This window comes from Dromiciops gliroides, chromosome 5 (assembly GCF_019393635.1).
Source record: "Dromiciops gliroides isolate mDroGli1 chromosome 5, mDroGli1.pri, whole genome shotgun sequence".
Lineage (NCBI taxonomy): Eukaryota > Metazoa > Chordata > Mammalia > Microbiotheria > Microbiotheriidae > Dromiciops > Dromiciops gliroides.
Genome location: NC_057865.1, coordinates 122,451,164 through 122,477,402, shown reverse-complemented (window position 1 = coordinate 122,477,402; position 26,239 = coordinate 122,451,164). Strand labels below are relative to the sequence as shown.

Below are 26,239 nucleotides of genomic sequence, written 5' to 3'. Positions count from 1 at the left end.
CTGTATTGTACCTGCAGTGTGCTTGTTTCACCACTGGATGGTGATCTTATATGTTTGGTGTTTATTGAAGCAGCCAGGCTCACTTAAGCAACCAGATAGTTAGGAATATTGAAAGATAGAGACCAAAAAAATGAAGCTCAAGACAAGAGTTTTTCCTCACATCCCATTACTCTGATTTAAATCACTTAGATTGTATTCCTTTTTCCTTTGACAAGGTTACCTAAACTAATTAGGTATTTGAACACTTTGAAGAAATTAAAAGCTAAAATGTAATGAATTCAAACTTTTCACAAAAATTATTCATCTTAGTACTATGAAAGATATTTATGTGAGCCAAAAAATATGCAATATGCTTCTGGAACATTGATGTTACAAATAAGTATCCTTTTTAAGACTTCTTACAGGAAAAATTGTTTGAGACGTCAACTTCCAAATCACAGATTTTCTCCAACTGCTGATGCTCAGTTAGATCCACAGAATCTAAAAACCTATAATACAAAGAATACAGTATTTTCAAAATTCATGCTACTATATTATATATTATAAAACAAAATTACCATGTCTAATTGTGATTTTCCCAGGTAGTTCATAAGGATACTGTGTAATTTAACATTCTAAATGTGGATTCTAATCTGTTCCCCCAGTTTTGGGGGAAACTGACTAAAATCACTGATAAAACGAGTTTAGGTTTTTAAGGGTTTATTGGAAAATAGAAAGAAAAAGATTGAGAACAGAATTCCAACAGCCTGGCATTCTTATCTTTCCTCAAATTTCCTGTGAAGTCCTCTGCTGCCACCACCACAAGTCAGGAACCCAAAAAGCCCCCCCCCCCCCTGCCCTGCGCAGGCTCCCTTTCCTCCTTCCTGTCTCCTCCCAGAAAATAGGAGGCTCCTCAAGTTGATTGGCTGGTAGCCTTGATAGACAGCCCCCATGAGCAAACGTCATTTCCTGACACTAAGGAAAAGCCACAATGCCTCTGAGGTATTTTCCTCATGGTGGAGCTTTCCCACAGCAAGTCTCCAGTAGGTGGCATCATTCCAATCATTACAATACGATCAACAGATATCTGCTGGAATAATGGTAAGCCAAATGATGATCTGATAGTCTAGTAGTAAGTAGTTGTTCAGTCATTTCAGTCATGTCCAACTCTGTCAGCCCTTTTGAGATTTTCTTAGCAGAGATCCTGGAGTGGTTTTCCTTTTCCTTCTCCAGCTCATTTTACAGGTGAGGAAACCGAGGCAAACATGGTTAAGTAACTTGCCCATAGTAACACAGCTATTAAGTGTCTGAGGCCAGACTGTAACTCAGGGAGATGAGTCTTCCTGACTCTAGGTCCAGCACTCTATCCACTATGCCACCTATAGCTGCCCTGTACTGTAGATGGTACTCTGAGGAAAAAGTATAAAACAAATCTTCATGGTGTAACAGAAAGAACACTGGGACTGTAGAGAGGGATGCTAGGTTCAGATGACTGCAGTCTGGTATTATTGTCAAGAGCAAGTCACTTCACCTCTCTCAGTCTCATTTTCCTTATTTGGAAAGTCTTCTGTAAAATGAAGAATTTAGATTATATATCCTCTCAGGTGCCTTTCAGCTCTAGATCTATGGTTCCATTTTAATCCAAAAAAGCAAAAAAACATGCTGCTGTTTATCAGGTCTCAACTGCCTACAGTCTCTGCAATGAGGCTTCTTCACAACTTCTATCTACTGCTCTGTTGGCAACCAGGTATCTGATTTCCAACTTCTTGCCCTGAGAGTTACTATAATCAATACTACCACTGTTTCTGAAAAGATTGTTTCAATTGACTGTCATATTGTTCTACTCATTATTGCTGTTGCTGTTTTCCCCTATCAGAAGGTAAGCTCTATGAGACCAGGGACCATTTCACATCTGTATTTGTATGCCTGGCACTGAGCAAAAGTCCTTTAAGTTAAATACATTTTTATATTCATTCATTCATATTAATTACTGAAGACATAAAATGGTGGTGTTGACATCTTAAAACCATCAAAAAGAATGGTATTAGTAATTTATTTTTTAAAAATAATGGTCTTGGGCAGCTAGGTGGTGCAGTGGATAGAGCACTGGCCCTGGAGTCAGGAGGACCTGAGTTCAAGTACGGCCTCAGACACTTAACACTTACTAGCTTTGTGACCCTGAGCAAGTCAATTAACCCCAATTGCCTCGCTAAAAAAATAAAATAAAAACAATGGTCTTTATTTTTTCCATTTACTATTTATTCTGTAACATGAACTAAAATGAGCACTTCCCTGTACATAGTCAACTACTACACCACACAATCTCCTACTAGAGAAAAGAATTATGCCAAATGGAAAAGTATAGTTATCCTGAAAACTACAGGCTCTACTCTCATCTGGGCTGATACCCCAGCCCAGATAAAATGGACGGATAGCCATAACATGACTATTTTTTCTATAGTTCTATGCGTCTGAGTATATATTTAGTACTCTTACCTTTTCAGTTCTTCTACATCACAGTTATTTTCTGGCAAGACCTTGATTCCTCGACCATAGCAGGTGCCTCCATGAAGATGAAATTCTAGATGTGGAATATTTGACTGCTGCTTAGAAGTTACTGGCTGAATTTTTGTGTGTAAACTATAAATCCTGATAAAGGTTCCAACCTAAAATTAAAGTTATATTTTAAACGACTGCATTCTTTTAAACATGTTCAATCATATAATTTTCCTTTTACTTTGTATTTCCCAAATTGAGGCATTTTGTCTTTTTTGATTATCATCTTATTTGGCCCTGTCATTAAGAAACCTTGCAAAGTTTGAAGCTAACTTCAAACTATGCCTTTGAAAGCATGTTCATGTGCCAGTACAAGCTTAGCAGGAAAAACAAAAAGCAAAGAATATAATTCAGGATGCAGTACTTTCTAGGCATAATAAATCTTCCCCAAATTAGTACTGGGTGAGGTAGGAGGAGTCTGACTATTCACAAACTGCATTTAGAATACAACTCATTCTCAAAACTGAATGTCCTAGGCCTGCATCTCCCTAGTCAAAGAATAGGGTCCACAACAAGTTGGTAATCTGGTTTATCTCCAAACATTGGATATTTAAGGATCTTGAAGGGTCATAGATGAAACTAATGTTACATATATATTAGTTGACATTTATGTAACTGATCTGACTATTCAGCTCACTGTAACTGTAGAGTTATCGTTTTTGCATGATCAGAATTTTAGACAATTGCTGCCTGAATCTAGCTTCCATCTATTTATTGCAGCAACACAATGAGTTGTGCACCACACTGAATAATGATGAAGCAGTCCAATGAGAAATCACAGTAAGTGACTTCTTTCATCCCAGAACTTCATGAGAAGTCAACCAGAAGGCCACAGGCAATAAAAAAAAAAGCCTTTAGGGTTGTCTAAAAGCAGCAAGATTCCTGCCTCCCCACACCTCCCTAACACACATACACACACACGCTCAATTACTGTCTGTCTGTCTGTCTGTCTGTCTCTTTCCTCTTCTCCCTCTCCCTCTCTCCTCCTGAATGCCCATGGGAGTTCAGAAAGCCCCAGGGAACCTGCAGGGACCAATGCAGGCATGCCGGCACTAATTCTAAGCTAGCACAAGTGTCCAAGTGGTCTGAGATCCCTACCTAGCACAATGTCCTGATATGCCATAGAGAGCCCTGAAGATCTAGTACTCTAAGCCTCAATGATCAAGGGAAGCCTAACTTGGGAAGTGCAAGTCAGGACAGGAATCCTGAGGAACCAGATCAAGACCAAGCATAGCCAGTCACTCCACCCAAAAAGACACAGCTTGGGCTTAGAACAAACCCTAGATTCAGGTGCTGAAGCTAGAGATAGGAATTAATCAAAAACACAGACAAGTATCAAAAATCAATGTGGTTCTAGAGATGCTACAAAAAAAGAGAGTAACTCAATAACAATTTCAAGAAGAAATTTTAAAAATAGATTTTCCATAGGATCACATAAATATCTAGAAATAAGAGGTAAAAAATGACATAATACCTCTGGAGGAAAAAAAAAGGAATAATAAATAGCTTAGAAGAAAAAGTGGCAAACATTATCCAAGGAATATGCTCTCTGAAACTAGAAAAGACCAGAAATTAATGCCTTTAAAAGACAATAAGAATTATTAGAATAAAATCAAAAGACTGAAAATATAAGGTATGTGATATAAAAAATTACCTAGAAAAAAGGGTCAAGGAAAGATAACTAAAGAATCACTGAGCTTCTTGAAAAACATGATTAAAAAAAAAAAGTCAAGACACTACATTTCAGTAAATTATAAAGGAAAATTGCGCTCTATTAAAATGAAAGAGCAAAGTGAGAATAAAAGAATTTGCTGATCAATTTCTGAGAATTCAAAAGAAAGAGTTCCAGGAAACAGTCAAAATCACAGAGCTCCCATTTCAAGGAATAAGGTACTGTGTCAAGAATACACAACTTCTATTACAGTTATATGCAAACAAAGATCATATATAGAAGATACAAAAGGAATTGACTTAAATTTAGAAGAACAAGAGCCATTTCCCAATAAATAAATGTTCCATGTGTATCTTGGTGCTTAGTACAATGCTTTGTATATAACAAGAGCATAATAAATATTTCATTCATTCAATCCTCACTTTTTTTTTTTGGGTGGGGCATTGAGGGTTAAGTGACTTGCCCAGGATCACATAGCTAGTGTCAAGTGTCTGAGGCCGGATTTGAACTCAGGCCCTCCTGAATCCAGGGCAGGCGCTTTATCCACTGCACCACCTCGCTGCCCCTTCGATCCTCATTTTCTTAATGAGTGTTCTTTAAGATTCTGTCTCTAAGGGGGCGGAGACAAAACGGTGGAGGAAAGGTCCGACAAACTCATCCATATACCTCCAAAATAAATGCCATAAAACAATTCTCGGAGCAGCAAAATCCACAAAAGAACAGAATGAAACTGTTTTCTAGTCAAAGACGGTTTAAATAGATGGCAGGGATCGTCTGCTGTTTGGTGTGAGAAAGGAGCTCAGTGCATAGCGCAGATCCAGCCCCAAGTAGGCTGCGCCTTCAGAACCTTGTAAACTTCAGTATCAATGGCTTCTTCTGAAACTCGACTCAGACCAGTGAGGGGTTCCAGTGGCTGTCTGGGGGGAAATAGTGGGGGTCTCTGTGGGAGCAGAGGTGGAGCACGTTGCCCAGGAAGCAGACTTGAGTGGCAGAGGCCCAGTGGGGGAGGGGCACAGGCATGCCAAGCTTTTGACTATAGACAATCAGATTTCAATCAGATTTCTGCTTCCAGGTTAAATACAGGCTGTGGTTATTTACAGGCCAGGAGGGCTGAGAATGAGTGTAATCGTACCACCTGTGACCCCCTGTAGCTTGGGACAGTGCATCCAAGAAGCAGCACTACATGTTAAGAAGGAGTTAAAAGCCAAGAAATAGGTGGCAAAGTTGATCAGGCAAAGAAAGCAGCAGACCATGAAAAGTTTCTTTGGTGGCAAGGGAGATCAAAATATACCCCCAGAAGAAGATAACAAAGTCGAAGCTCCTCCATCCAAGGCTTCCAAGAAAAATATGAATTGGTATCAAGCCATGGAAGCACTCAAAAAGGACTATGAAGACAAAGTAAGAGAGGTAGAGGGAAAAGTTAGAGAGGTGGAGGAAAAAATGGAAAGAGAAATGAGAGTGATGCAGGAGGGTCTTGAAAAAAAAGTCAACAGCTTGAAAAGCCAAATTGGCCAAATGGAAAAGGAGGTACATAAACTCTCTGAAGAAAATAATTGCTTAAGAATTAGGATAGAGCAAACAGAAGCTAATGACTTTATGAGAAATCAAGACACAATAAAGGAAATCCAAATGAATAAAAAATAGAGGGTAATATGAAATATCTCCTTTCAAAAACAGCTGACCTGGAAAACAGATCCAGGAGAGATAATTTGAAAATCATTGGACTACCTGAAAACCATAATAAAAAAAGGAAGCTTAGACATTATCTTCCAAGAAATTCTCAGAGAAAATTGCCTGATATTCTAGAAGCAGAAGGTAAAATAAAAATTGAAAGAATCCACCAATCACCTCCAGAAAGAGATCCAAAAGGAAAACTTCCAGGAATATTACAGTCAAATTCTGGAGATCCCAGGTCAAGGAGAAAATATTGCAAGCAGCTAGAAAAAAAGGAATTCAAATACTATGGAGCTATAGTCAGGATAACACAAGATCTAGCAGCTTCTACATTAAAGGATCAGAGGGCATGGAATATGATATTCTGGAGGGCAAAGGAACTGGGATTACAACCAAAAATCACCTACCCAGCAAAACTGAGTATAACCTTTCAGGAGAAAAAATGGAGCTTCAATGAACAAGAGGACTTTCAGGCATTTGTGCTGAAAAGACCTGAACTGAACAGAAAATTTGACTTTAAAATAAAAGACCCTAGAGAAGCATAAAAAGGTAAATGGGAAAAAGAAATCATGAGGGATATTAAAAGGTTAAACTGTTTACATTCCTACATGGGAAGATAATATTTCCAATTCATAAGAACTTTCTCAGTATTAGGACAACTGAAAGGAACTTACTAAGAGGACACAGGTGTGAATTGAATATGAATGAATTATATCTGTTAAGCATTTATTTTTTGTTTATACTTGGCTTAGGTCTGGGGTTGGATTTGGGTTTGGGAACTCCTGGGTCCAGGGCTGGTGTTCTGTCCACTGTATCACCTCGCTGACCCATGATGACATCTTTATAATAAAGTTAAGGGGTAAGAGGAATGCAATGGAAGAAAGGGAAAGGGAGAGGTGGAATGTGGTAAAGTAGCCCACATAAAAGAAACAAGAAAAAGCTTATGGAGTAGAGGAAAGATGGGGAAGGAGTGGGGTAGTGAGTGAGCCTTACTCTCATCAAAATTGGCTCAAAGAAGGAATAACATACACACTCAAGTGGTTATAGTAATATATTTTGTCCTGAGGGAAAGTGAGAGGGGAATTGGATAAGGAGGGAGAGGCGAAGGAAGGGAAGGCAGACTGGAGGAGGAGGCAGTAAGAAGCAAAACACTTTTGAGAAGGGATAGGGTATAGGAAGATAGAAAATAGAGTAAATATCAAGGGGAGGGAATAAGATGGGGGTAATACAGTTAGCAATAGTAACTGTGAAAGATGATGAGCAGGATGCTATCAGAAAGACACATGAAAAATGCAAACCATCAACAGAGAAAGAACGGATGGTATGTGAATACAGATTTGTTAGTTCCTCTTTCTAAAGTTATTTTGTCTGTTTTCTTTCTCAACCTGACTAATGTGAAGATGTTTTGCATGACTGCACATGTATGAATTATACTGAATTGCTTGATTTCTTAGGGAGGGGTGAGTAGGGAGGGAGGAAAAAAAATCGGAACACAAAGTTTTAAAAAATCAATGTGAAATTTTTTTTTTACATGTAACTCAGGGAAAACCCTAAATAAATAAATAAACAAACAAACAAATAAATAGATAAATAAATAAATGAATGAATGAATAAATGAATAAATAAATAAGAATAATCATTGATAAATAAATAAATGAATAGGTAAATAAGATCCTGTCCCTAGCCTCTTTTTATAATGTCTTTTAGAAAGTTTATTCATTACCATTGCTTCAAATATTATTCATACTAAGATGACTACCATTTGTAGTCATTTCCAAAGTGCTTATTTTACAGATAAAGAAACAAAGACCAGGAAAAGTTAAGTGATTTGCTGAAGGTCACACAGATGACAGCCAAGATTTAAAAAATAAGGTCCTCTGACTTCGAATTCAATGTTTTCTCTACTGCATCCCAATGCCTCCTCAAAAATAACATAAATAAATTTTTAAAATTTCCTCTAACAATTCTAGTAAACACATTTTCTGCAACTTAAGAGTCATAGAAAGTTGCCTAGAAAGCTAAGAAGTTAAGAGACTTGCCAAGGTCATTCATCCAGTATATGTCCAAGGCAGTCTTCCTGGCTTTGAGGCCTGTAGTTTATTTCCTAACTTTTGCTACCTCTCATAGAAACCAAGAAATAGTTTTGTAAAATCTCTATTTCAAGTAGAATTTAATTTTTTTTCTTTTTTGTTTGTTTGTATCTGTGACTTCATTAGCCTAGGGACCTGGATTTGTAGAGACTCACTCCACCTCTGCAGAATGTAGTTCAAGGGCTTAGAGGTCTGTGTGTGACCCTGAGGAGAAAGGTAAGTGACTTGCCTATGGTTATACAGCTAATATATGGGAGAGGTAGGAAATTAACCAACATTTTCCCAACTTCAAGCTACACCCCATTTCTTTTCCATTTGTACTCAGAATGAAATACTCAGTAAATTGAATAAATAAGAATCATTAAGAGCAAACATACACACTAGGATTTTCTTACACTGACATAAAAATAGAAATCATAAAGTAAGAATAACAAGTTGTCATATTCATACATTCCTTCTGGTGGCAGTAGTGTATTTTAGTTCAATTTTTAGTAAGATGCCTGGTGAAACACAGCACATGTAATATTATAACAGAGTAGGTCAAAGAGCCAACCAATATTCTTACAAGATTCCAAATAGTTTAAATTTTAAACACTGAAACACTACCTGAAAGAAAAAAAAACTGGATAGTAATTAAAATATTTAAGAAAAATAAATCAGAAAGAAATTATGAAGAGGCTTAATTTTCAAAAAAGCAGTAAAGAAATATACAGTACTTCTATCATATACATAACATTATAGGGGAGTAAAAGAAGAAGCACAGAGTGGTAAGTCAATGTTATCCTAGTGTATATTGTAAGGGGGTGGAATTTTACAAGCATTACCAGCAGGCTAATAATTTTTGTCAATATAGAGTCACAAGCCAAAGCAGCAAGGGATCAAGCAATGCTCTTAGGAGTAGGAGAGAGGTTATCAGCTTGGATAGTAAAGAGGCCCTTTATGAGGCAAAAACTTCCTCCCAGAAGAGTTGAAGCGAAATCCCATCAACAACAGGAAGATATACAGAACAGGATCAAAGAGATAAGGGTTTCTGAGTTTCTTGGGCACAAAGCTTGACTTGTTTCTAGCTGCCTAAGCCTCCTGCTTTTGAGATGCCCAAATGTGCCATTAGATATAACTTCACTCAGTTGATGAGACACAGCACGCAGTTAATTATCTACACATAAAAGCATGCCAGTATTGTTGACCATTCCTTAATTATACTCTACCTTTTAACTGTGCATTTTATGTGTTTACTTGTCTCCAGTTCCCCTGTAGTAAAACTTCCTATATTTCTCTTGGTAAGAAATCCTACCCATTGCTTTTCCTTGAATTCTATCTCCTTGGTGTGATCTGACTTCCCATGAGACCCAGTCTCATGTAATAAAACATCATTACTTCTTCGCAATGTTCCAATTGCTTCTATTTCAGAAATGAATTCCTCCTTATAGGTCAGAATCAAGTCCTCCTCTTGCTACTTCTACTTTCTAAAGGATGAATTTCTCATCTTCCCTTTTCTCAGAAACTTCAAGCAGAAGTCTGCATAATGGAAGTCTCCCATTACTACTATAGTTTGCCTACAGCCTAAGGGCACTGTGATCTGAATCTAGAACACATCATCCAATTCCTTTTTCTATCTGTTACGCTATAACTCTTCTGTTTCTCCCACCAATGGTCCTTACCCAAATGCTCTACACAATGTCTTCCTCCTCCAGTATATACATTTGTAGACTGCAGTATTGTCTCTTACTATACAATAACAACTTACTGTCCCCTCTTATGTAATTCATTCTTTCTACAATATATGTCCCAAAAGTCTCTGTGCAGTTCCAAGCTCTAGTAACCCAAAACTACACTAAGACTTTTGGAACATTCTATATATTTAAAAATATTATATAATACTTTCTCATTAACATTTTATTCATGTTTTACATTTTGTTCAACAAGCTTCAATTATACAATTTTGTATATACTTCACAGAAACATAGAATCCAAGAACTGAAAGATATTAATTGTCATACTGTTCCAACTCATACTCAAAAAGAAGCCCCACTATAATGTACCTGTCAAGGTAGTCCATTCCACTTTTGGACAGCTCTAATTGGAAAAAGGATTTTTCCTAACATCAGTACTAAATTTGCCTCTTGTTCAGTTGCTTTAGTTGTGTCAAATTCTTAATGACTCCATTTGGGGTTTTCTTGGCAAAGACCCTGGAGTAGTTCGCCATTTCCTTCTCCAGCTCATTTTACAGATGAGGAAACTGAGGCAAACGAGTAAGTAATTTGCCCAGAATCACTCAGGTAATAAGTATATGAAGTTAAATTCAAACTCAGGAAGATGAGTCTTCCTGACTCTAGAGTTCTTATCCATTGCACCATCTATTTGCTCCAAATTTGCCTCTTACCAACTTCCATCAATCTGTTGTTCCTGATTCTGTGTTTTACAAACAAAGAGAATAAGTCTAGTATTATTCTACATAACAGATCTTTAAATACTTAAAGACAGCTATCATATACCCTAAGTCTTCTCTATTTCATTTCCTTCAACTGATCCTTCACCATTCTGGTTGTCATCCTCTGGCTCCCCAACACGGACACAATATTTGATACATTATCTGACTAGGACAGAGTACAGAGGGAGTGTTGCCTCTTAATGGATCTCCAAACTGCATTAAGTCTTTTGATGATCATATCACACTTTTAATTCTCATTTAGTAGATACAGTTTACAATCCATTTAGATGTTTCCTGGTATAATTGCTAACCATTTTCCCCACCTTGTGAAGTCAGTGCTTTGGACTGTCAAGATCCTTTTGAAACCTAAATGTTATCTACTGCATTAGCTACCTGTCTCAAGTTTCTGTCATTTACAAATTTGATGAGTTTGTCATCTATGCCTTTGTCTAAATCAGTGATAAAATGTTAAACATAGTGTCAAATACAGATTCGCTGGGACATTCAAGTGTAGCCATTCTCCCACTCTGACAATGTTAACAACAGAAATGAACATTCTATTTTCCTACCTTACAATCAAGAGTTTAACATTTTAATTCTATATACCAACGTGTTTTGGTAGAAAGGAAAACTCTGTTAAATACTAATAGGAAGCTACTGTTTTCATGGAACTTGGCACATTGCTAAGTACATAAATATGTACTTTTTTGCTCTAAAAAGCAAAAAAGATGGAGCCTCTAACCATTTCAATGTTCAGACTATTCTATGTTAAGTAAAATCACAAAGCTTTATGGCTTATGTAAAGAATTTTTTCATTTTAACATTGTATTGTAAATAAATAACAAGATCATTTTGGAAAGACAAAAACAAATGAAATGACACACCTAAAACCAAATTCTATTTGCTCACGTCGCCCTCTAGTGGATAAACCTTTACAAAGAAAGAGAAAAAGAGAAAGAAAGGAAAGAAAGAAAAAAGGAAAAAAAGAAAGAAGAAAGAAAAAAGGCAAAGCAGGAAAAAAGATGAAAGGAAAAGAACAGAAAACACAAAGAAAACTAGCGCATTTGCTTATTCTACAGATTTTTACTAACCTTACTATATGCAACGTGTCACTCTATGTGTTGACCAAGATAATAATATGTAAAGTAACATAAATAGAACCTCATCCATAAAATCTTAGGACTGGAAGGATCATCTAGTTTAATTTCAAGTTACAAGTAGGGAAACTTATGACCAGAATGGTAATGAAGGTCAAGAGGAATGAAACTGAGAAAGCAGATTAAGAAAATGTAGGTGTTCTAAGAAAAATATAAAATATAAAATCTGATTTTCATTGGCATGAATGCAACATGTAAGATACAATTTATCCCTTATCCCAAAAAAGTTTTAAAAAACTGTATCTTTTTAAATGAATAAGTAGTCAAAATCCTATAGGAGAAAATCATCAAGCATCCCAAAAGTCAAACAGTAGCAACTAATTATCTCTGATAATGGCATAAAGAGAAAAAAAAAGGTTTGTTATTCCCATCACTAACTCTGGTTTATTTCCACCATATCAGTTCAATATAATGGTTCACGGATCACTCAATATACAGTAAGGAAAGCAACAACTATTTCTTTTTTTTTATTTTTATTTTTTTTGGGCAACAACTATTTCTAACTGAATAGACAAGCATACAGGATAGTGGTATATTAAAAATACATGGTATCATATCTTATTTGTTTTAGGAAATTGAAATCAAATATTCTTATTTCATTGTTGAAGAATAATGCTTCTAATAAACTATCATAAAAATGAAAACAAAAACACAGAGTACACCAGATGCTTTACTATTTTCCTTACCTACATAAAAGTAAACAGTTTTTATTGAGAAATACAAAGCTGTGAACAATAATAAGAAACAAAATAACAAAACTCAACATTAAAGTAGTATTTTAGACTTAAAACATTTTAAAGGAAGATGAGATGATATTACTTTCCATACTACTTTGAGAGAAATTATCTTGCAATTTGTTTATTATTCCCTTTATGAAAATTTATTTATTTAGAAGTTTTCCTTTCAAGGGATTCCATGTACTGTGGGTTTTTAATAAATATTTAAAAATAATTCCACAGCACTTAATATTGCCAAGGCACTGAAAGAATACAAATCAGATCTGCAAGTAATCATTTGTGGAATGAAAATTAAGTCTACTATATAAATGGTACAAAAATACATACTTTAAAAAAAATTGTTAAGCTTGTCTGTATTCTACCTTACCTTCAGAGATTTGGCCAATGAAACATGGTTATCATAAACCAGGATGTCTACTGTCAGATTCTGTAACTGATTAATACGACCTACATCCCCTTCAAGAGTACCATCTTCAAATAAAACCTTCCAAGATGGAAATGGAGGTTTTGTACCATCCCACACCTATAATGAAGGGAAAATAGTCAAATGAAAAATTTACACAAATGTTTGAGTTGAAAAAGACATTTTATGATTATATGACATGCCGTTGATTAGAGCTTTCTACAATACAGCTCTGAATTGCAGAAGTTCGACACTGGTAGGAAGTAGGGGGATTAATCATGGTTTTAGTAAGTGTGTAAAACGTTCTAGGCACTGTATTAGACCCCTGAGATAAAGACAAATATGAAGAAATCCCTGCCCACAAGGACTTTACATTTTACTTAAGGGATACTACATAAATTTGATAAATACAAGATGATTTGAGAATGGAGAGAGTATTAACACCTGGGGAAATCAAGAATAGATTTCCTTTTCAAAAAGATAGCAGCTCTATTGACCTTGAAGGAAGCTAAGAATCCTACAAAATGGGGGGAAGAATGAGTGTAATGCAGGGGACACCTTGTAAAAGGAAGCAGATATAGGAGGCAGAATGCCAAAATAATGTGAGTTTGTGAAATTTGAAATTAGAATGAAGAGATATATGAAATATGGCTGGTAAATAAGAGTCTAAATGCAGTTTTGAACAGGTAAGCTAAATGGTTAAATATGTACTTTAAAAAGATTATTTTGATAGCTGTGTTTCTAGAATGCTGGGTCAAAATTAATAGGGTGAAATTTAATTGGAATAAATGTAAAGTTTTACACTAGGAACTGATATCCATTTATTTGCTAGACTTCAGTTCATCTGGAAAAGATTTATAGATTTTAGGCATCTACAACCTCAAAGAACCAAACAGTGTGACAGCAGCCAAGAAAATTAATGTGATCTTTGGCTGCATTAAGAAAAATAGCACATATAAGAATAAAAGTAGGGAATAGGAGTCTAAGAGTCTTACTGTACTTTGTCAGACCACATCTGGATTATTGTGTATGGGCTATCTTTCATTTTTTATTATGGCGTCTGGTTTACCATAAAAGCAGTTAATTTGGAGAATATTTGATTGATGCTAAATAGTAGTAGGCCTCCACCAGTGGCAGACAACCATGGATCAGCATCTTGAAGAGCCACAGGCCACAGTGTGGCTGTGCAGTCCTATATGGGAGCTGCAGCTCCTGAGTGACTTGTAACTGCTGCATCCCATGCTGTATCTACCGCATGAGGAGTAGCTGTAGTGTCCTCTCCAGGGCGCTGGCCTGGCCAGATCAATATAGAAAACAAGCTGTTGCCCATGCAGCAGGTTTTCTCTCTCTGCGACACTGGTGGATCCAAAGGAGAGGCAGAGCCAATACAGTTTGGCACCAGTGCTGCCGCAGGAGTTGCCAGAGGGATGTGATGTCCAACGTCCAACTGCCTAAGGGACTCCGACTCCTGATTTTTCCTTGGGGTTAACTCCCAAAGCCTTTCCCATATATGGGTATAGCGGCAAGGCAGTGGAGGTTTAAAATCAGGGTTTCCTTCCCCTAGGTGGGTTGCCTGCCAAGGCTAACGAGCCCCACCTGCCCAAAGCGACTGGTTTTAAGGCACCAGTGACTCGCCTTCACCCCTTCTCCTGTTAGTGGAAACAGTTCTGCCACGAGAAGGCCAGGAGTTGGGCTTCCGTTGTCAGAGGCTATTTGAGACACATGCCATTGGAGCATTTTATAGAGAATGGGAGCTTATCCCCACTCCCACCCTGGCATGACAAACCTTGATGTTAAATACATCTGTACTATTGCAATAGCCTGTCAGTTGGTGTGCCTGCCACAAGTTTCTCCCCACTATAGTCTACTCTTCATTTAGCTGTCAAAGTGATTTTCCTAAAGTGCAGATCTGACCATGTCCCAAACACCCAATAAACTCCCATGATTCCCTGTCACCCAAAGAAGCAAATACAAAATCTTGTTTGATACTCAGACTGTCATAACCTGCTTCTTCCTATTCCAGTCTTCTTGCATGTTACATCCTCCCCTCCATCCCCCGACATACTCTGTGATACAGTGACACTGGCCTCCAGGTTATTCCACAAATAAGATATTCCACTAGGCAGCTCCAGACATTCTCTGGCAGCCCACCCCAACCCCCACTCCCACTCCCATAGCTAAAATGTTTTCTTCATCTCTAACTCCTAGATTCCTTCAAGTCCCAGCAAGGATTCTACCTTCCACAGCAAGCCTTTCCCAATTCCCCTTAATTCTAGTGCCTTCCTTCTGTTGATTATTTCCTATTAATCCTTTATGTATCTTGTCTGTACATATTTGTTTGTATGTTGTCATCCCCATTAGATTATAAGCTTTTCAAGGTAAGGGACTATATTTTGATTTTTTTTTAATATCCCCAACATTTAACTGTGTCTGGTATATAGAAGGTATTTAATAAATGCCTATTGATTGGCTGACTAAATAGGGAAAGTGTACAGCTGAAATATCTTGTCCCCAATAAAAGCCATTCTAAACTCATAAATTAAGTCTGCTTACTGATCACTCTGTGGTATGCAGTTACATGGTGAGTCCACAGAATTAGTCCATTAACACACATTAGATGGGACATGTAGATAGCTGGGCAACAAACATTAATTAATCACTTTGTATTTGCCAACTATTGTGTTATGCACTAAGGATACAAATACAAGCAAACAGTAACACTCCCAGCCCCCAAATAGCTGACATTCTAATTGGGGAAGACAATACACTGAAAAGGGGGAAAGAGGGCAATGTCTGAAGAGTTAGAAGCACAACTGAGAGGAGAATAAAGACTGGCCAGTTGTGGTCTTGGCCCAAAATGGAGGCCCCAGAAGGAACTCATCAATGGCAGGAGGTGGATGGAGCAAAGAGAGATTCTAGGACAAGAGGGCACCAAGTACTGAGGGAAATTCTAGGATGAGTAGGCTACTGTATGATGAACAACACACTGAACACAAAATTGAAGCTTCAAAAAGGCTTAGGAACTCTGATCAATGCAACGACCAACAAGGATTCCAGAAGACTAATGATGGGGCATCCTATCATTTCCTGGCAGAGAGGTTATATCAAGATACAGAATAAACCAGACATTTCTGGGCATGTTCAATGCAATAATTTGTTTTGCTTGACTATGCACATTTATTACAAAAGTTTTGTTTTTCTTTCTCTTTAATTTTTTCAAATAGAGGCATGGGGGGAAATAAATGCTTAACTGCAAAGAAAAAAGTGAAGAAAGGAAAGTACTAGAGTACCTCCTATGTATTAAAAGGTGGAAACTTGTTAGGGGGGAGGTGGTGAAGAAAGTGCTTTGTAACCTAAAAAGTGCTATATAAATGTGAGCTGTTTTTATTGGATTGTTTCAATTAAGTTGCATTTATATCCTCAGCAGCTTACATTTTAATAAGTGCTTAAGAAATGCTTTTTTTAAATAATTTAAAAAAAAGAGAAGAAAAAAGAATGGAATAGAAGACCAGCCTGGATTGTATACAGAAAACTGTCAGGGGTTTTCAATGACCTCAAATTGTTTCATAGAGTAAAACCTCATTTTTAAGGCAAATGCACAAATCCTCCATCCTGCCCTATCCCCATCACACTCTACCCTAGTCTTCCTTTGTGGTCTTTGGAATTCTCATTCTATTCTCAACAAAGTGCCTTTTATATTACACTTGTACTCTCCCCCCCAAAATTATTTGTCATATATTTTGTATTTAAAGGTTTTGTGTATACGTTGTGTTTTTCCTCATCCCAACCCACCCTCCTTCCCCTCTACCCACAGTAAGAATGCCAGCCAACTTTGTAGATGAAAGAAAAAAACATATTTGGACTCTCCTCAGAACCCTAAAGATGGAGAGTGAGTTTAGTTTCAAACCCCACAACTTTGTTGTCTGAACTTCCCAGCTGGGGGCTGCCTGGCACACAAGGCTCTAAGAAGCTAAGGCCCCTGGGACTTAGGCTTAGACTGGGGCCTGTGCTTTGTGGGAACCAAGCTAAACTGGAAATTTACCTTGGGAAGCCTGAGGTGATTCCTACGTGACCTAGATGTTCAAACCCCAACTTAAGTTTTGTTTCTTGAAAAGTTATAGATGTTTATGTATGCTAACACAGCACTGTTCTAGTGAGTAATGGACATTCTTGCCCAGAATAAGGTTAAGGCCTAGTGTCACAATCTGAGTGGTCATTAATGGGGCAGTCCGATTGGTCAACTGATACACTCTGATTGGTTGTTAGTTACCATATATTGGGGGGGGGTAATATATGTTGTGATTGGTTGTTTCTGTAATGCTGTATGTAAATGGGAACTGTAATATGATTGGTTGGGAGGGACTCTTGGTGGGTATAAATAATGGTGCAGAACCTCACTTCATTGCACTCTCCAGCACATTCGGAAGAGTGCCCATCTTCATGAAGATGAATAAAGAAGCCTTCAACCACACTCTGCTGTCTGCTTAGATTCTTTGAGCTGTTAGCAACACTTGAGCTATGCAACACTATTTGAGCTGTTAGCTACATTTTTAACATAGACAAAGTCTTTATTTCCCCACTATTTTATGTGTTACATGGCACATAGCAAGCACTTAATAAATGCTTACAGAATTGAATTCTGGATATCATATTTAAGGAAGGATACTAATGAATATTGAGAGAAAGGCAACCAGGCAGGTGAAAGGGCTTATGATACTGATATTTGAAGATTTGTTAAAATAATTGGGGATATCTAACCTGAAGAAAAGACTGAGCAGAGTAGCAGGGGGCATGCATGTCGGGGTGGGAATTAGATCACAGATTAAGAGCTAGAAGGGGCCTTAGAGGTTAGATAGTCTACACCCTTCATTTTATATAATAGGAGATCAAGTTCTAGAAAAGTTAAAGGACTTATCCAAGGTTACATAGGTAGTAAGGGGAAAAGACAGATTCAAGGTTAGGTACTCTGAGTTTGTTATTGTGGATGGAATTGAAAGTAATGTGTGGAAGTAATAAAGAGACAAAGGTGGTGGGGTGGCTCATAGGAACTGTACTTAAGGTAGAGGAAGAAATCAAGAATTTGGTTAAGTTCCTATTATGGGTCAGAAACTTTGCTAAATGATTTACAAAGTATTAATCTCTTTTGATCTTCAAAACAACACTGGGAGATGGGTTCCATTAAGATCTTCATTTTATAGTTGAGCAAAAGGCAGAAAGTAGCTAAGTGATTTACCCAGGATTATACATAGTTATCTGAGGCCAAGTTTGAACTCACGTCTTTCAGGCCCAATACTCTAGCCACAAAACTACCTAGCTGTCTACATTTATCTACTGCTGAAGAAATATTTTAATTACATCTCTTATCCCCCTCACTCTAACCCTCATAACCAGAATGTAAAGTATTTTTAGGGAAAGGAACTATATCTTATTCAAAATTTGTGAAATCATCAATTTAGAATAGAAGTACTTCTACTCTAATTCCTTCATTTTACAGATGAGTAAATTGAGGCCCTGAGAAATGAAATGTCTTACCAAAGGTCACATAGGTAGTGTAGGGCAAAGCCAAAGAATGACTCTAGACTCTCTGACTCTAAATCCAATGCCCTTTCTGTTATACCATTCTGTCTCCTCTTTCCTAGTGTTTTATACATAGTATATATTGAATAAACCTCTTTCAAAATGAATTTGTTGAATTTCCCCCCATCATTTGGACAGATACTTTTGGTAAGCATTTCATTCATTAACACATCAAGAATATTAAAATGTTAGTTTAAAAAAATTTTTTTTAAATCTTACTTAAAGGTCATATATAAGATTCTGAAAGCAAGTTAATTTTCCTTAAATAAAAACTAGGGCACATATTAGTCTTTTGGAATTTTGACAGATATCATAAAATGTTTGCTCCAGACCAATTTTTCTTTGGATCAATAAATAACAAAATTATAAATCATTAGTTGAAACATCAGTCAAAGACATAATTGAGAATAATATCATAATACTCACATAGCATCACCAATAATAGATATAAAAAGTCAATCTTAGACATGAAGTATCTCTTAAAGCTCATGAAGCCATCATAAACCTTGGTTATAAATGATCATTCCAAACCATCAGTTAATAATGAGTTTAAAATATAGGAAAAAGAGGAAATGACAGAATATATCAATTCAAACATCATTTCTATTTGTTGTTAAGATTTTGTTTTAAAATTACTGGTCACTGAATGACCATAGGTAATGTGAGATAGTGAATATGAAAACTTCAGATCTCAACTCTGACAATTACTGACCTTATGACTAACCTCTCAATGCTCAAGGTTACTAGAAGTCAAGAAATCACAGAGAAGGTACTGACTTGTATTGCTGGGAAATTTCCTCATTTATTAGTTACCTAAATCAATGAAATCACAGGACTAGTCCCTATGACTATCATGAAAACATTATCGCCAAAAGAAAAAAACCTCTTGACGCAATATTCTTAGAAAATATACTTTAAATCTGTCAACATATTTGCATTTATTCACATAATAAACAATAGTATTTTTACTTATTTACACATAAGCGCTAGAGTAATCCTACAGTGGCTAGAACTTAACATCCACTCTTACGTGGATTTATCTAAATTAAAAGCTTAATTTTTTTTAAAAGTTCCCATTGTTACTAAACATCAAAATGTGATAAAAATAGTAAGCAAGTATATTTCACCAGAAACAAAATGAGCTCTGAAAATTTAGGAACCTATTCTAAACTAATCATAACCTTAACTATTTATAATTTTTTGACACCCACCTTTAGAAGAAATGAAGATCCGTCTACTTCGGCTTTCCCTACAAGTTGACAAGTCAAATCAAAAAACTGCATTGCCTGTATATTGGACAATTTTATTAATGCCCCAGAGGAGGAAATATGATTAGCCGCCCAAATACGCAAGGCTTCTACTGTTTTCTGATCATCTGCTGTGAAGGTATATATTTTGCTTGAAGTACGAGGAATTACTGGAGTTCCCAAAGTCCCCTCAAATGTAAGAGATGAAAATCCAACAGTAGTAACACCTTGAATTTCATTTTTATATTGCTGTATCTGAAAAGGGAAGGTAGGAAAAAGCAGTTTAGTTAGATAGAGAATCATATGTATAGAAAGGATTTTAGAGAGGTGGTTCTTTAGATAGTTTAAATAAGTCAAATATTATAAATAAAATTAAAACATCTTATGTTTATACAGTGCCTTAAAGTTTTGAAAGCGACAATCCAATAAACATTTATTAAGCAACTACTATGTGCTAAGCATTGTGTTAAGCGCTGGGGATAAAATTTGTAAGAAGATACACATAATATAGATTTTACTACCCACTTTAAAGATAAGGAAGCTGAAACTTTGAACATAATCACACAGCTAGCTAATGGTGAGATTTGATAGCACATCACTTCTAACTCCAAATCCAACGCTCATTCATTACTCATCCATAGATCTTAGAGGTAAACTATTCCTTCCTCTCCTAATTTATCGATGGTATCCCCCTTTATGTCTAAATCTTGTACCCCTTTTGACATTATTTTGGTATACGGTGTAAGGTGTTGGTCTATGCCTAATTTCTGCCGTACTGTCATCTAGTATTCCCGCAGTTTTTGTCAAATATTGAGTTCCTATCCCAGAAGCTGGAGTCTTGGTTTATCAAACAGTAGATTACTATAGTCATTTACTACTGCGTCTCCTGTCCCTAACATATTCCACTGATCCACCACTCTATTTCTTAGCTAGTACCAAATAGTTTTGATGACTACCGCTTTATAGTATAGCTTCAAATTTGGTACAGCTAGCCCACCTTCCTGTACATTGTTTTCATTAGTTCCCTTGATATTCTTGAATTTTTGTTTTCTCAGATGAATTTTGTTATTTTTTTCTAGCTCTATAAAATAATTTTTAGGTAGTCTGATTGATATGGCACTGAATAAGTAAATTAATTTAGGTAGAATTGTCATTTTTATTATATTAGCTTGGCCTGTTCATAAGCAATTGATATTTTTCTAATTATATAGATCTGATTTTATTTGTGTGAAAAGTGTTTTATAATTATGTTCATAGAGTTCCTGGGTTTGTCTTGGTAAGTAGACTCCCAAGTATTTTATATTGTCTACCGTTATTTTAAATGGAATTTCTCTTTCAATATCTTGTTGCTGAGCTTTAATGGTCATGTATAGAAATGCTGATGATTTATGTGGGTTTATTTTATATCCTGCAACTTTGCTAAAGTTGTTAATTGTTTCAAGTAGTTTTTTAGTTGATTCTTTAGGATTCTCTAAGTATGCCATCATATCATCTGCAAAGAGTGAAAGTTTTGTTTGCTCTTTGCCTATTCTAATTCCTTTAATTCCTTTTTCTTCTCTTATTGCTAGAGCTAACATTTCTAGTACAATATTAAATAACAGAGGGATGATGGACATCCTTGTTTTACCCCTGAACTTATTGGGAATGCCTCTAACTTATCCCCATTACATACAATGTTTGCTGATGGTTTTACGTAGATACTGCTTATTATTTTAAGGAAAGTCCCACCTATTCCTAAGCTCTTTAGTGGTTTTTTTAGGAATGGGTGCTGTATTTTGTCAAAAGCTTTCTCTCCATCTATTGAGATAATCATATGATTTTGGTTAGTTTTCTTATTGATGTGGTTGATTATGTTGATAGTTTTCCTGATGTTGAACCAGCCTTGCATTCCTGGTATAAATCCTACCTGGTCATAGTGTATTATCTTGGTGATCACTTGCTGTAATCTCCTTGCTAATATTTTATTAAGATTTTTGCATTGATATTCATTAAGGAAATTGGTCTGAAATTTTCTTTTTCTGTTTTGGCTCTGCCTGGTTTAGGTATCAACACCATATTCACCCAAGTGAGACAGACCTTTCCTGCAGTCTTCTAAATTATCTCAAGTAGGAACTTTGTGCCTCTCTTTTTGTAGGTTCTGTATCTCCAGAATCTGTTTAGAGGGTTGATTTAATGTTGTTTTTAAGGGAAACACAAGAAAACTCAGGCAGCTACCTGGTTTCTCTCCACCATATTGGCTCTGCCCCCTGGAAGTCCCTCAGATTAATTTCCAATTTATTTTTAATCCTCTTTCAATTGTCCATTATTAAATATAATTTTTATTACATTATTATCTGAAAAGAATGTGTTTACTATTTCTGTTTTTCTGCATCTGGTTATAAGGTCTTTATGCCCTAATACATGGTCAGTTTTCGTGTAGGTCCCATGTACTGCTGAGAAGAAGGTATATTCCTTTCTATTCCCATTCAGTTTTCTCCAGAGATCTATCATATCTAACTTTTCAAGAATTTTATTCATTTCCTCAACTTCTTTCTTTTTTATTTTTTGGTTAGATTTATCCAGATATGAGAAGGGAAGGTTAAGGTTTTATTACCTATTTCCTCCTGTAATTCATTCAACTTTTCCTTCAAAAATTTAGATGCTATACCATTTGGTGCATATATGTTAATTATTGATATTACTTCATTGTCTATGGTACTTTTCAGCAAGATATAGTTTCCTTCTTAATCTCTTTTAAATAGATTTATTTTTGTTTTTGCTTTGTGAAGCATAATAGATTCTGTTTCAGCCCCTTATGTTTACCCTGTGTATGTCTCTCTGCTTCAAATGTGTTTCTTGTAGGATTTTGGTTTTTAATCCATTCTGCTGCCCACTTCCGTTCAATGGGTGAGTTCATCCCATTCACATTTATAGTTTTGATGACTAATTGTTTATTTCTCTCCCTGCTATTTTTAACCTGTTTATCCCCCTCACTCAAAGAGATCATTAAAGAGGGGAAAAGACCCACATGTACAAAAATATTTATAGCTGCTCTTTTTGTGGTGGCAAAGAACTGGGAATTGAGGGAATGCCCAACAATTGGGGAATGGCTAAGCAAGTTGTGGTATAAGAATGTAATGGAATGCTATTTTTCTATAAGAAATGATAAGCAAGCAGATTTTAGAAAAGACTTACATGAACTATGCTGAGTGAAATGAGCAGAACCAAGAGAACATTGTACACAGTAACAACAACACTGTGTAATGATCAACTGTGATAGACTTAGCTCTTCTCAGCAATACAATGATCCAAGACAATGCCAAAAGATTCATGATGGGAAACGCTCTCCACATCCAGAAAAAGAACTACAGAGTTGGAATGCAGATTGAAGCATACTCTTCACTTTTGTTGTTGTTGTTTCTTATTTGTTTTTTTTCCTGTTGTTCTGATTCTTCTCACAACTTAACCAGTGTGAAAATATGTTTAACATGATTGTAATGTATAATCTATATCAGATTACTTGCTGGCTTCAGGAGGGGGAAGGCAAGAAAAAAAATTTGGAATTCAAAATCTTAACAAAAATGAATGTTGAGAACAATTTTACATGTAATTGGAAAAAAAGAAAATAAAATACTATTATAAGATACTTCCCAGGTTGTTTTTTTTTAAACCATCCTTCCCCTCAGTTCTTATACCCCAACAGTATTCTATCACAATTATATTTTTAAAAATCAAGTCCACCCCCTGACCACTGTAAACTCTGAAGGGAATTACAATAGGATCACAGATTTTCAAGTGTCTTGCCAGGATGACAAAGAAGAATGCTTGGGTTCAACTATTAGGCATTTGCGAAGGCTCAGTTTGTTTTGGGGTTCCAATGGCCTCCAATGCAAGAGACTTTTACCTAAGTTTGGGGAACCATATAAGGCATTGCAGAAAAGCAATAGTGAGACAGTATCTTCCTGACTCTAGGTGCTATCCCCTGAGCCATATATAGATACCCTAAGAAAAATTTCTATGTGGAATTAAATCTTTAATCTTGTTATTCTGCAGTCTCAACCCTCCTCTTCTCCCAACTCTCTAAGACCACTGAGAGAAGAGGAGAGAAAACAACAAGTTTTGCATCCTTCCCTACCTTATTTGAATGTCCATGTACATTTCTATATTACTTGATACATCTAATGAATTATAACAGACATCAGTAGTGATTTAGCCTAAACTTATAAGTACATAATTTCAGACAGAGAGAGGGAGGCTAGACAATGGGAGAAAAAATTTCCCGTTTAGAGCAGAGTGATGGACAAGCCAATTACAAAAGTTTCACAAATTTTGTTAAGTATTGAAACTATTTTAGAGCATATCCCCTAATCTGTGTTTGAGCCAAAAGGAAAAAAAAATATTGAGATGATGTAATAGAAGAAAGGAATGGCTGTTAGGATGATTTTCAGTGAATACACCTGAGTGACACTGCATAGGATAAACAGAAATCTTTATGGGGCCAAATTTGCTTTAAACAAACAGAATTTGGTTCTATTTATGGCTTTCCTTATAGCCTTGGTTAACTAATTTCCTCTCCCTAAGCTATTTTTCTTTTCATTATTAAATGGGGATATTTCCAGTTGACCAGCTGACTGACTTAAAACACACTGTAAATGCCAATTATTTTAGTGTTGTTACAATCAATAATAATAAATTTCTATGCTGACATTTTCCCAAGTAGCTTAAAAACCAAGGTGATACTAATCTATTCAAAAAAGCAAAGGGTAGATAAGAACTGGAAAAGCTTCTGGGGATAGGAAAATTAAATGCCATTTACCAGGAAATTTACCACAAGGAAATTCATTACTTCATTTGCCTTTTTCTCGGCCCTCTGCCACCTTGAGTTCCTGTGGATTCTGAAACTACTGAAAAATCTTTATCTATTTATGCTCTTTTTCTGAGTATTCTAGACACTCCTAAAGTTACCTTCGTGATTACTCAGTATATGTTTTCTTTACAAGTTTATAGAATGTCACATGAGACACCTAACTGTCTCCTTTACAACAAGGGACCCAAATTACCAGGGACCCATCTGGAACTTTGCTGTAACAGGAAGTAATGAGTTCATTGAGAGAGAATTTAGAAAAAGGATAGAGAAAGGAGAAGAGTCTAGAACAGAGTTTTGTGGTGTAGACCTATAGTAAGAGCTGCAAAACGGTTCACGATAAAACAAAGGAGATGGGAAGAAGAGGTCAGCAAGGCAGAAGAACCAAAAGAGTGGTGTCATGAAAAACCAAAAGGGAGAGATTAATTCAGCAAGAGAGGGTGGTCAGCAATGCATCAAATGGTGTAGAGATGTCAAGAAGAATGAAAGATTGGATTTGGCAATTAAGAGATTGGTAGTAACTTTGGAGAGAGTACTTCTATCAACTTCTTTCTTCTGCTACTCAGCTTAAGAAAATAAATCAGGGGGCAGGTAGGTGGCGCAGTAGATAGAGCACCGGCCCTGGAGTTAGGAGTACCTGAGTTCAAATCTGACCTCAGACACTTAACACTTACTAGTTGTGTGACCCTGGGCAAGTCACTTAACCCCAATTGCCTCACTTAAAAAAAAAAGAAAAAGAAAAGAACTCAGCTTTTCTAAGCCTCTTTTTTTAATCAGTAAAATCAGGGGGATGGACTAGAAGATATCTAAAACTACTTTAACTGCAAATTTTATGACTGATCTTTTTTAAAAAAATAAATGGTTATTTAATTTTATTTCTATTCCCACTGACAGGACCTTAGTACAGACCCTCATTACTATGTGCTAAGTTATACCAGGTGTATAAGATATATTAAGTACCAGAGCTTCTTAAACTTTTTCCACTTGTGACCACTTTTCACCTGAGAATTTTTTATGCAATCCCAGGTATATAAGTATATAAAACAGGTATGCAAATCAAACATTTACTGCCAAACTTTTCATGACCCCCACATTCAGCTACATGACCCCATATGAGATCGAGACCCACATTTTAAGAAGCTTTGCTATATACTACCTTTTTATTTGGTCTTAACTGTCTACAAATTCTATTTTATACAATCCAAAATAATATTCATTATGCAAAGAGTATATAACCCCCCCTGCTGAAAACTCTTCCAAGAGCTCCCTACTGTCTACAAAATCATAGAATAAAATTGTTAGCCAGGGATTCAAAGTCTCTTGCAATTCCAGTTTTACCTTTAATTACTCACCTCCATTGCCTTATTTCATGTTCTAAACACTTGCATAATGTACAACTACTTGCTAACTGTATATCCCATACCTCTCAGCTCTGGGCCATTTCCACCTTGAATGCCTTTTCTCCTTATCTCTGGTGACACCTGAAATACATCCCTCAAGTCCCAAATCAAATGTTAACACCTCAGTGAATTTCTCAATCAGGAATGACATCTCCCACCTCAGACCTCAAAGAACATTGTGTATTTGTATTCTATATCCATGTTACAGATTTTACTTAAAATTACTTTTGTTTCATATTATTTGAGCTGTTGAACAGATCTGGAAGAAATGTTTATGAAAGAAAATAATTATTATGTTGTGAGTTCTTTGAAAGCAATGAAAATGTTCCACCTAAACAGAATGATAATTGCAGTAAACCAAATTTCAGTCATTCTCCCACATTTCTCAAGGAGTGTGACAGTGGACTTGGCATCTCCTCCTCCGAAATTCCTGCTCTTCATAAGGCAAGAGCTAAGGGAGGCACTTAAAGCAC

General features: G+C 36.2%; 1 protein-coding gene across 1 annotated transcript in view; it reads right to left on the bottom strand.

Annotated features, from left to right (window-relative positions):
- POT1 (protection of telomeres 1) overlaps window positions 1-26,239 on the bottom strand; it is a 124,422-nt gene that overhangs the window by 24,085 nt on the left and 74,098 nt on the right. Inside the window, exons 9-12 of the mRNA XM_043969290.1 lie at window positions 19,488-19,778; window positions 12,664-12,819; window positions 2,476-2,645; window positions 403-488 (exon numbers count right to left, since the gene is read on the bottom strand). Coding sequence (XP_043825225.1) covers window positions 403-488; window positions 2,476-2,645; window positions 12,664-12,819; window positions 19,488-19,778 — 703 coding nt within the window. The remainder of the gene's footprint in view (window positions 1-402; window positions 489-2,475; window positions 2,646-12,663; window positions 12,820-19,487; window positions 19,779-26,239) is intronic.